Source organism: Euleptes europaea, chromosome 6 (assembly GCF_029931775.1).
Source record: "Euleptes europaea isolate rEulEur1 chromosome 6, rEulEur1.hap1, whole genome shotgun sequence".
In the NCBI taxonomy this organism is placed as follows: domain Eukaryota; kingdom Metazoa; phylum Chordata; class Lepidosauria; order Squamata; family Sphaerodactylidae; genus Euleptes; species Euleptes europaea.
Genome location: NC_079317.1, coordinates 35,328,215 through 35,340,976, shown reverse-complemented (window position 1 = coordinate 35,340,976; position 12,762 = coordinate 35,328,215). Strand labels below are relative to the sequence as shown.

The window sequence follows — 12,762 nt, the reverse complement described above, 5'->3', positions numbered from 1 at the left end:
AGCACTTTTGTGGAACAGTTTCCATTTGTTTTGGTAGAAGTACAACAGCACGGAAAAATGAATTGTGTTCATGCATGGCAGTCATTGTGCTTTGTGTTTATTTTGGTATCTTGAATTTGAAACTGCAGAATGCACTGTTTTAAAGAGGACAAGCTATACCCTCTTTCCCAAAGAAAGGGAAAGGGGAGCAGACATCCATCCAATCACGCTAATCTCATCACATGTATGCATGATTAAAATGTTCCAGTAGGCTGGACCTGGGTGCAGGTGTGTGAGCAAATGCGCCCATCTAGAAGTCAGGACCACTTCATGCTTAACACTGTCTTACCCTTTGGCTTGTGCTAATTGAAAGGAAGGCTGCTGCGCGCTCAATGATTTTGCTAATCCAAATCATGCAGAGGGGATAAACATAACTGCCAATATTGTTTCCCCACTGAACTGATGAGTAGTGATGGGAAAGAGGCACTAAACTTCTTAGCCAGATGACCCTTCGCTTTCACCCTATATGTTTTCAAAGCTTGATACTCTATGAAACAGAAAAATAAAAAGGAAAGAAAGAAAGGAAAAGTAAGTGTTCATTTACCAAGTATTTCTCAGCTCAGAGAGGCCAGTGTTACACTACTTTGGGCAGAGGTCCAGAGATGCTACTTTGGACAGAATGAAAGGCCACCCTGCCAAAACCTTAGGTATTTAATAACGAATACATTTAGTTCTTCTGAACATGATAGTGTGGGTAATGTCAGTTGAATCCAGAAATAGTTTAATCAGATTGTCTTTAGATTTTCCTTAAACAGACCTTCCAGTGTTTCACTTTTTTAAAAAAGTCTGGCTTCTAGCTTTGCCAGCATGCATTTTGGCAGACCTACGTCCTGCGCGGTAGCATTCCTACCCTACACCCCCATACCCTATACACTCTGACCTGTTGTTTCAGGTTTCACTGCCAGCTGGGCAATCTCTGTTATGAGAACTCTCCGTGCTAAATGTGAAATAGAAAAGCAAAGCCAAATGTGAAGGGACAAAATTTGCAGTTGTTAGATGCCATTAACATTATAGGTTTTCTAATTAATAAAATGCATTGGGTTTTTAAATCGGTTGGAGAGAGGCAGGGTATAAATGAAGTGAATAATTAAGCAATATAGAGAGCTATAACAAGAATCTGAACAGTACATAAAAACAATTTAAAGCAAAAATTAATTGTTCCCCAGCCTCCCTGGGGCCTGTTGGCTGTTGCTTGCCCCTGAAACAATAGCACACACTCGCCCCTTCCCCCCTTTTTAGATTCCAACATGGCAGGAAACACTTGTTGGGGAACCTAGTGTGGCCCCATAGCCAATACCCATCCCTTTTAGAAAGCTGCATTGCATCACTGCATCGGCTGCTGGAGCTTCTGTGTGGGTCTTGACCACGTTAGGTAATAGGCATCACAGGTGTTTGGCTAGCAGTAGTAAAGATCATTGTGGTATAGCTGTTAGTCACCCAGGAGTAGTCTGGTTGAACTCCTTGTGTCCCCCAGTTTAAGGGAGATATACCAGCATACCCACATGCGGAAAGCATGATAATATACCCGGCATATCTGCAAGCCCCCTCTTTTCTGCACTGCACATACAATCAGCAACTGTTCAGTGGGAAGGGCTTGCCGAGGCAATGCACAGGGTAGGTCTGAAAATGTCTAATCTCTGCTGCCTTTCCTTTATTACCTATTTAAAGTAGACTATGAACACTTTTTAGTACTGGCTTAATTCTGTACATTGCTTGTAATTGTTGGTACCTTATGAAGAAATGCAAGTGGGCTTGAAATATGTGTGAGCCCAAACCCAGATTTAAACAAAAACATTTTACACCACTTCAGCAAAACTCTTCAGACCTCTTTAAGGTGTACGCTTTGCCTTTTAAAAAAAGGAGAAAAAGGACAAGTACTAAAGTAACCCACATTCTGTGATGAGAGAAATTGAATCCTTCTTTTGTAAATTACACAAAATTAGATGATCTGTGTAATTTGGCCTATTAGTTATGGAACTGTGTCTAGGGAATTGTTACAGGGCACTAAAACTCCACCCTCGGAACACTGAAAAGCTTAGTGAGCAATTCCTTTGCCTTCTGAGACTTTCTCTGACTTTGCCTGCATGCTTTTCAAACGTATCCTTTCAAAAAGCTAGAAAGTTGCTTAGTTTTTTAAAAAAACGACACCTAAGGTTTCCAGGAAGTGGAATTCTGCAGCTTTTCTGCATTCCTGTGGAGTTATCATACCCATAGCCCTAGTTAACTGTAACTCTACTTACTGAAATAACTCGTGCTAGCCCTTAGTAGTATATCAAGATTGCTATCTGAAGGAAGAAAGAACACAAAGTGGCTACAAAGGAGGATTCCTCACGTGTTAAATGAAAACTGTACTGCTAAAGACTTGCCAAGCTGACCAGAACAGCTGGGTCATTATTTTGAAAAGTTTTCCCTTGGCATCTCACCATGCATAGAGGAGGGCTGAATGGCAAGTGATAGAATCCTCTGTTTTCTCTCCCCCCCCCCCCCCGCCTCTGCACAATGTCCTTTTGCCATCTGTATGCAGTGGCACTCAAAGAGAGCAGTCCCTGGACAGCTCCCTTCTCTAGAGAGAATTGCTAGTACCACAATGCTAACCTACTGAGGAAAGCTACAACTGATTTGCTCTACTGTGGCTTTTGGAGACTTGTATGTTTCCAGCAAGTTCCCAGATGAAGGATTAGTGAGTCACAAGATATGAAGGCTGCGCAAAAATGTGCAGTCGCTGTAGCTAAGCTGGATTGGCCAGATTTCTTGGACATCACAGGAACCAACCCTGACGCTCTGATCTTGTTTTTACAAGGCAAATAAAGTGAATGCCTGTGATGCAACATTTTGAGGGACCATGAGTGTCCTGTGTCTGAGCTGGGACTTTTCTATGCCTTGCTTATTATCTCTTCCCTAGCAACATGAGGCCAGAATACAATGTATGGGATAGAGGAGGTATGGACTATGCCAAATTAAATTTCACATGATCTCTACGTGCCTAGATACAAATATTTGGCAGGCCGGGACCCATTCCACTGAACAAATTCTGCATTGCAGTCTTCCCTGCTTCATGATACCTGGTGCCTCCTGGCTTTGACAAAACAATGTTGATGGTTGCCTTGTATACTGTAGCAAGGAATGAACTCTCCTGCTGCTTCCTGTCTGTTTTTTCCCCTTTTCCTCCTTTTATCTACAACCCATCCACCTCTTGCAGTAACCATCTCATCCCTGCAAAACTGAGAAATTTCTTAGGTAGGACTCATTTGAGTACAGGAATCCATATCGGTGGAGGTCTTAGTGTGTTGATGCAATGAGCCATTGGACCAGTTGGAGCAACATGTTGTACCAATGGGGTATGATGGAAAGGTTTAACTGCTCTCAGACTTCAGAACATGAGCAGCAGATATCTCCGCCACTGCATAGAAAGAAGTGTAGTGTCAAAAGCCACAGAGAAAAAGGTTATCATAAAGGTTATCCTTTCCCAAATAGGTAGCTCTAGAAGCTGCTATGTATAGCATTGTTTCTTTATTATAAACTCCTCACTGGAAAAACGAGTTGTGGTCTCAATCAGGGTAACAGTGGGGAAGCTTTGAGGTTATGTGGGCTCAGTAAGTCTGTCGCAAAGGTAAGGACTGGCTAGTAAGGTATACATAGTGCAGCAGGAGTAATTTTGGGAATACACCCAGGTTATGCTGTAGCATGATAGGGAATGAAAGGAGATAGCTATGTATAGCCAGATTGGGTTGGGCAGATTGGGCCTTGGAGCTTTCATTCTAAGTAAGAGGAGTCCCAGCAGTTTAGGTCACCAGACTTAAAGAGAATTTTGATGGGTCTCAGTCCAGCCCAAGAGCAACTTTGCAGATGCTGCATATATAACTAGAGTCAGTGTGGTTTAGTAGTTAGGAGTGTTGGGTAAGAATCTGGAAGACCCAGGTTCAAATCCCTGCTTTGTCATGGAAGCTTGCTGGGATACTTTGGGCCAGTCTCGCACTCTCAGCCTAACTGACCTCAGATGCTTGTTAGGATAAAATGGAGTAAAATGTAAGCCATTTTGGAGCCCCATTGGAAATAAAGGCAGAATGTAAATGAAGTAAATCAATAGTAAATACATTGAGGCTGGAGATAACTTGTGTTCACAGTTGGCACCAGGAAGGACCAGATCCCCAGCTGGCAGCCATGTTGCATCCGACCCTCAGTTTTCCTTTCATACATGGATACTTAAATGGAGAGCAGTGATGCAACCAAATGTACTCAGCACCCATACTGTAAAACCTCTGTTCACGTTATGTAGTAGCTGTGATTTGGAGGTTTAGAGGATGGAGAGCCCATTGATCTGGCACATACTTGTGACTTGCCTCTGTGGTTCATGATTAAGTGTGCATGACCTTCCACTGTGTCCCTGAAAAGTAGTAATACACCTGTACACATATGTCCGTCTTCAGAAAACAAGGGCCTGCAGGTTACAGTGCAAACAATTCTGCTGCAGAAGCGTCTGCTGATGAGAACATATTGGGATAGCAGACTAAGCACTGGGGGACTTGAAGTGTTTTACTTATGGCAAGTTCCAGGAACGGTTGAGTCATGTGATGGGCTTTAAGTGATTTCACATTCCAGGCCTTGTCAGTCTATCACCTGTCATTTGCAAAGCAAGTGTGCCTGTCCTAGAAAAGTGCAGTACTGCAACAAGGCCCATGAACTCAAACTTCTAAGCAAATGCTCAAGCTTCTGCTGGCATATATCACATTGCGCTTCATAGCTGAGCTCCCACTCTGAAAGGCAAGGCTGTTAAAATGCCTTCCTCTTTTCTAAAGGCCTTTGGTTATAACACCCAATAAATGAGACTACTCAACCTCAGTTGTTTTTTGGGAGACTGTCAGAATCACAATCCATTTGCATGTGTATATTTGCTTACCATGTTTCCTTACCTTCCTTATAGGTACAATTATACTTGGGTGTCTTCTTGTTTGCCTTCCAGCAGGGTACACTGCACAGTCTCATTATCAGGGTGGTTCGGATTATTAAGTCTAGGCATGCCAGAGTGCTTGACAGAGCTCTTTTTGGGAGGGAGCCTTGCCTCAGTGGTGCAGAGGACATGGTTTGCATGTAGCGGGTCCCAGATTCAACCCCGACATCTCTAGTATAAAGGATCTTGGGGAGCAGGTGTTGAGAGACCTTTTACTGCCTGGGGCCCTGAAGAGCTGCTGCTAGTCAGAATAGACAGTAGTGAGTTAGAACGGCCAAATTTTTGACTTGTTATTGGTCAGTTTGGCATACTTTTATGGAATAAGGTATGAATTCAGAAGTATAGGAATGTTGGGGTCTTTGCAGTGAGTTCTTGCATGTCTTTTGTGAGAAGATAATTAAACTGCATGTTGCTCCACAGTTCTACACAATCATGTTAAGCACTAAGCTGTAGTTTTGTCCGTGGATCTTCCCCTTCACTTTCTCCATCCTTCGCTGCTTAGGGAAAATGGATATGGGGCTTTCCCAAAACATTCTTGTATTGTCTAATTAATGCTTCCCCACAAAAGCAGTGCAAAAATGAAAGAGAATTAAATTTTCCACCTCCTTCTGCATCAGTTCCCTGCAGTTTTGTGAGCATTTTTATATCTCTTTTTTCACTTAGTTTTTGGAGGCTGTAGCATCTTTTTTTCAGACATCGAGCACATGCCTTCCAGTTTAAAAAGAAAGTTGGGTTTGATCTTGAAAGTAAGGCACAAAAAAGGTTCATTTCTAAGTGGCACTGTGATTTGGGATACAATATCAGTCAAGAGGTATGTCAGTATATATTTTTAAAAGGTTCTTCCTTCTCTGTCGTCCTAGTGTTAAGAGAGAATGCTGGAACAATTATGATTCAGTGGTATTTGTCCCATTTAAAGATTGCTAAAATTTATTTTAAAACCTCTTTAAAATGCTGATATTATAAGCAATGCAATGCCTCTTTTCCCTGCCTTTGGTGGCACTGTTTTAGGACACAGACCTGTTTGAAGACTGTGTCTCAAAAGGACTCTGAATGCGTACCAGGGTCTCCTGAAACCTTTTTTGGAAGTTTTGGGGCCGTGATACTGAACAAGCTCCAGACTATAATTCTTACTGCATTGACAGCAACTTGCTTGGTTTTTGCCAGGTGTTGGAATGAAAACATTAACCCAGGAATAGAGGAATGGTTGGGAAAAGTCCAGGAATTATATGTTTTGATTAAGATCATTCCTTTACAACATGCTCAAGATGTTTATCGGTTTGTTAATGGAATAAATTATTGTGAATCATGTGGTGGTATATTTTATATATTAAGTTGTACAGGTTGAGTAATGTTCCAAAATCCATATTTTTTGAGCCCCTGGCCCCACCCCGACAGAGAGGTCTCCCTGGTCCAAGAAGACTTACCACATCATTTTAAGCAACACTAGTGCAAGGGAAAAGAAAACCTGCCAGGCTCTGCAGGGAGACTGGTAGGGGATGCTCTTGCAGAAAGAAGCCCCGTTAAGAAGCTTCTATGGGTGATTGTATGTACAAAAGTCCATACTTGCATTGGGCTCGTGTGCATGGGCTTATCTTGCAAAACAGCTTTGTGCATTAAAAGGTGAGGATTTTTAATTGTACAGCCTTCTATAGATGTCTACGAAGTTCAAACTTGCAATGAACGCCTGGTTTTTAGTTAAAACTTGTGGGGACTGCAGAGCAGCAGGTTTCTTAAAGCCAGTGAGAACAGAAATATCATAACCCATGCACACTGTATTCCCACCCCCTGGAAAACCCCTCTTCTCAAAGGGGAAAGCCTGAATCAGTGAGCTGTTTGCCAAACATGCTTCAGCCGCTTCCCTGATACAGCCTGGCTCAACTCCACATATACACTGATGGGGTCTGTGCTGGCAGTGACAGACCAAGAATGGGATCTTGGGGTGGTAGTGGATAGCTTGATGAAGACATCAACCCAGTGTGCGGCTGCTATGAAAAAGGCAAATTCCATACTGGCCATAATTATACAAAGAATAGAGAATAAAACTGCTGCTATCATACTGCCCTTGTACAAATCTATGGTGAGACCACACTTGGAATACTGTACACAGTTCTGGTCACCACACCTAAAAGGATATTGCAGAGCTTGAGAAGGTGCAGAAAAGAGCAACCAAAATGATCAGGAGGCTAGAGCAGCTGCCCTAGGAGGAGCGGTTAAAATGCTTAGGACTGCTTAGCTTGGAAAGAAGGCTGTTTAGGGGAGACATGATCGAGGTCTATACTAGAACGCGGGGTCATCTGCTGAAGCTGTAGGGTGAGAAATTCAAAACAGATAAAAGGAAGTATTTCTTCACACAAGGCATAGTTAAATTGTGGAACTCCCTGCCCCAGTATGTGATGATGGCTGCCAACTTGGAAGGCTTTAAGAGGGGAGTAGATATGTTTATGGAGGATTTTTCATGGGCGAGGGAACAGGCGCAGGACTATGGTGAGTTTAAGGAACTGGCTATCTGCTGCCAGTTTTGTAAACCACTAAGACAGAGCTACAGAGATTATACCCTGCTTGCTGCATGTGTCAGCATGCGTGCAGGTCTGCATGTGCAAGACAAAGACTAATAGTAGTAGAATTACACTTGCAGGATGAGAAGGGAAGGACCTGGCAAGGGATCGGGCTGTCCCTTGAATCTGAAACATCCGTTCATTGTTTCACCAAACTGTTTAGTAACTACATATTGGGACTGAGGTACAATTGCTGAGCTGTCATGGTAAGAGATGCCAGTGGACAGAATATTGGAGATTTTGCATTGGTCAGAGGTGCGTATGTAGAACTGCATTGGTCAGAGGTGCGTATGTAGAACTCGTCTTGTTTGTGGCTTCCTAGAGGCACCTGGTTGGCCACTGTGTGAACAGACTGCTGGACTTGATGGGCCTTGGTCTGATCCAGCAGGGCCTTTCTTATGTTCTAACTGCGTTTCACAAAACTGCTTGATATTGGTCTGTGTTGCGCTTGACCTGTGTATTTTCAAGCATTAGGAGAAGGAGAGCAGGAAAGATAATTTTTGGCTGTTCATTTTGTTGTTGTATGTCCCATAGTAAATGGACGGCTGAAATGTAAAACACTTTCACCTTGCTGGTGGTGGGCACATAACACAAGGGATGCTGCTGTTGGATTTATTGCAAGACCCTTTGCTGGCCAGAGCTTGTGGAACCTCTTGAGCAGCAGCAAGGGAGTCCTGGGGGCATGCTCGCTCTTTATGTGCAGGCTCCTTATCACAGCAGTTGACCTTTCTCATTGCAGGACTCTGGAGACGGACAGCCTCGCCTGGGAAGGGGATGTAGAGGGCAGCAAGTTTATAGGGAGCCAACCACTGCATTCCAAGCTCCAGCCGACAGCCGGTAGCTATCAGCTCCATTTTGCCCTGCAGCAGCTCCAGCAGCAGAAGCTCCAGTCTCGACAGCTCTTGGACCAGAGCCGAGCCCGGCACCAGGTAACTAAGATGAGGGTGGTTGCCGTAGGGGAAGTATTGCTGTTGGATTCACTGCACAGGCTGGTGACCCGCACTAAACGTAGAGCAAAAATGCTCCTTAAAACAACAGCAACAACACCCTGGCTCTAAAAACAACAACATCAAAGCTGTTCAGTTACACAGATCACAAAAATGTGGTTGTTTTCTTAACACAAAATACTGGGGGACTAAAGAAATGGAGGCAATTAAACCAGAGCAGCCAGTTTTCAGGAGATGGCAAACAAGCTCCCATAAGCCACAGTAAGGGAGACGGCAGTATAAGAATCCATGCATTCTGATCAGAAATGCTCTTTGATTTCTAAACCCTTATAGGAGATGTTGCCTCTGCTTGTGAAAAAAGTTGATCAGAAGAGGTTAATAAAGTACAGGGGGGAACCCACCAGGATTTTCTTGTGATGGTGTCATAATTATAGCCCTGCATGTTTCTAACCAGTAATAAGTTTATTTAATGAAACTGAATCTCGCAGGCTATAGTGACGAGATTGCTTTTCCTGCTTTACTTTCTGAAGGCAGTTGTACTTGGGAAAGGCAGTCCCAAAAAGTTGCCTTTGCAGTCAACCTGGTTCAGAAGCACTTCACAGTGGTTTGACTTGCTCTTATTAGTTCAAAAGCTTGTATGTTCCTGCACCAAAAGAACAAAAGCTCTCCTCTTAACTGTTTTGTATCAGTTTTGCTTTGATTAGCAGTCTTGTTTCATCCTGTATCTGGAACTGTTTCTTTTGATTATGCCTATTTGTTTCTTCTTTAAAAATAAAACAAAAACCCCTAATCCCTGAATTTTAAAATAGTAAAATGTGAAAATAAGCATCAGATGCAAACGAAAGCATAAGAATAACTCATGGCCTGGTTCCCTCTGTCTCATTCTGGAAAGGAAACTTATAGGAAAGGTCACTCGTAGCTCAGCTTCCCTTCCTTGTTTACGTGGGCCCTTTCTGCGCGGCATGCTGTCCTTCCTTCTCTCCTGGCCAAGCAGAAATAAATAGCAGGCACATTTTTAATCACCGTGTGGAAGGCTGCGCTGCAATGGGCACACTGAGATCAGGGTATCCCTGTGAGCAGAGCCGTGCCTGTGCGAGGGGGGTTGATGGTGGTGGTGGGGAGCTGCCTGGCTGAGCCCTCTTCTAATTGCCGACATTGAGATGATGTTGTTCTTGGCTTGGGACAAAGCCATTACTCAGGAGTTTCTGTTAAAGTGATTCTTTGTTAAACCTTCCCTCGCATCCCCTGCACTCCCTCCCCCTCACCCTCTGAGCCAAGCCATTCAGCGCTGTCGTTACAGAGAGATCCTTGCCTTGCCATGCCGCAGGCTCAGGCAGTGCTGAAGTTTCCATTAACGAAGAAAAGAGGGTTGCTCAATGCAAAGGCTCTCGCTGCATGCGCCATGGATTAAATTCAGTGGCAGGAAAAAAAATACAGACTTAAACACGGCAATGTTGGTGCCTGTTTTGTCCTTGATGGCAATCAGAACTCTGCATACTAACACAGAGCTTTAAAAGAAACAATGGCAACCTCCCTCCTTCCTCTTCCTTTCTTTCGCTGAGAATCACGGTTAAACATTAGTTCCCATTTTTGTGACATTGATAGGCGTGCAGTTGAGCTGGATTTATTTTTCCCTTCGCTAACGGATTCTAAACCAGGGTTTAATCCAGATTTAAATTCTGCTTAATATGAGGAATAGGGACACTAGCTAGTTCACCAGCGGTGACTGCTTTTGTACATTACAGGTTGCCAAAGCTAGCGTTTAACCATTATTTTTGGTGTAAGAAGGGAGGGGGAAGGGACGAGCGAAATGCATGTGCAAGCTTGGCAATATGCTGGGCTTATCCACATATTTCCTTAGTCATGGTTCCATATGATGTTTGAATGGAACCGTGGTCTCTAGGCAGAGGCTCTTTCAGTCATGTGGAGTTCTTGAATCTTTTTATTACTTCATGTTGGAGTATAGAATTAAGGCAAATATGCTGACCTTTGCAGGGCATAGATTGTTCAGCATTATGTTTATGTGCTTTGGGGGATTTAAATGATCCTAGCTATGTCCCTTACAATGCTGTCCTAAGGAGACTTACCGTATATACCCGTGTATAAGCCGACCCGCGTATAAGCCGAGGTGCCTAATTTCTCCCCCAAAATGGGGAAAAATTAGGCACCCGCGTATAAGCCGAGGGTCGGCTTATAACTCCTCCCCCCCCCGCAGGCTTACCTGACCGGCTCCTGGCGGCGAAAAGCGGCGCGGCTCCGGTGGGGGCGGCTTTCCTGCAGCCGCAGGAGGCCGCCCCCAGGCCGCTCCGGGCGGCGGAAAGCGGCACGGGCCCGGCAGCCTCCCAGGCAGGCCCCGCTGGCCGCTCCCAGGCCGCGGGAAGGCGAGCGGGCTGGTGACGGGGGCGGCCGCGAGGCCTGCCTGCTCCCAGGCCGCGGGAAGGCGAGCGGGCTGGCGACGGGGGTGGCGGGGGCGGCCGCGAGGCCTGCCTGCTCCCAGGCCGCGGGAAGGCGAGCGGGCTGGCGGCGGGGGGTGGGGGTGGCGGGGGCGGCCGCGAGGCCTGCCTGCTCCCAGGCCGCGGGAAGGCGAGCGGGCCGGTGATGGCGGGGGCGGCCGCGAGGCCTGCCTGCTCCCAGGCAGGCCCCGCTGGCCGCTCCCTGGCCGCTCCCAGGCCGCAGGAAGGCGAGTGGGCCGGCGGAGAAGGATGGCGACAGTGGTAAGTTTCCCTCCTCCCTCCTCCCCCCTCCCCTCACCTCCCCTACCGTATTGACCCGCTTTTTTTTAATTGGCTTTTTTCAGCCCTTTTTTTGGGCTGAAAAATTCGGCTTATACGCGAGTATATACGGTACTCCTTTCTAATTCCATTCATTTCAATGGGCGTAGACTGGAGTAACTCTGCTTAGGATTGTACTGTTAGTGGATCAAGAAATGCATTGTGTTTCTGAAAATGCTAGTTGCTAATTACATTAGTTTTTCTAGTGAAGCATACTGCTAAAAATATTAGTGTATCCTGGAATACATGGTATTGTAAAAATTGTTTCTTTCCTCCTCCACAGTTTCTTGTTCATTCTTCTGTTTTCTACCTTGCACTTTGCTTCATTGCTCACAAAGAAATGTCCATCATTGTAGCCCCTTTTATGAACCTCAGCTTAGGATAATATTCATAGCCCCTCAACTTGTTTGTTTGATCCCATTGCCATACTAGGATCTTCACAACTATTGACTTACTCAAATAATGTTCTGAAAAATGAAACAAAACTGTGCCTTACAGGAAAGTCCACCAAGACAGAAGATCACACTTTCTTGTTCCATCTTCTGATTAGGGTGTAATTTGGACATAGAAAGGTTGTTGACACTGAAATTATGAGTAATAATGTATGTATCTGGCTTTATTAATTGTCACTACTACCACTTGAATAATATTCCATGATACCTTCTAGTAAGGGCTGCATGTGCTTCGAGTTTCTCTTCTCTTGTGCTTACTCTTGGTGTGGGTTTCTTTAACAACACTTGTTGCTTGCTTAACCACACTGTCAACCAACCCCCTGCCCCTTCTTCTGATAGTTCCTGTGATGTCTCCCATCTGCCGTATTCAGGGTCCCTGTGCCTCTCTGCTCACTGTGCCATAACTTATTTTGGAAATGACTTTAGTCATCCACATGGAAAAATCATGCCAGGAATGTATTTAATGTATTTTTAGAGTAACAGCTGAGAAGGAGGAATGGGAGCTGACTTCTGTGGCTCATAGTTTAGGAACTTCTGGTTTGATTCTTCCTTTTCAGAGTCTCTCTCTCTCTCTCTCTCTCTCTCTCTCCTTCTCCCTGTTCTTTCTTTGCCTCCTTGCTTCTCTCCCCTATAAATCATTGACTCTCAATTGTTTTGCCATTTGAGTTCTGTGTGGTGCCTAGGATGTAAGTGTTAAATAAGAGTTGTTGTAATTCTTTGATGGAGTTCTGATATGCAAAGTATAAGTGAAGGTTGTTGATGTGCATTGCTAAGGCAAGGATGTCATAGGCCTTATTCTCAGAAAGGGATATCAGCAAATGTTTTATTGCATTAGGTTAAAAGCCATAGCAAATGATACAATTCCAACACAATAAATGAGAACTAATAAAATGCCTAAATGTCTAAATCATAAATAAAATTTCCAAATATTAAAATACTGCATAGCATAATATTTAATAATATTTTAAAACCCAGCTAATAACATGGCAGAATTAATGAAAGCATTTATCAGTCTGGTATTGACTAATTACAAATGCTGAATACCAAGTA

General features: G+C 44.3%; 1 protein-coding gene across 1 annotated transcript in view; it reads left to right on the top strand.

Annotated features, from left to right (window-relative positions):
- TTLL5 (tubulin tyrosine ligase like 5) overlaps nt 1-12,762 on the top strand; it is a 153,498-nt gene that overhangs the window by 101,855 nt on the left and 38,881 nt on the right. Inside the window, exon 31 of the mRNA XM_056850734.1 lies at nt 8,282-8,471. Within this exon, the coding sequence (XP_056706712.1) occupies nt 8,282-8,471 (190 nt within the window). The remainder of the gene's footprint in view (nt 1-8,281; nt 8,472-12,762) is intronic.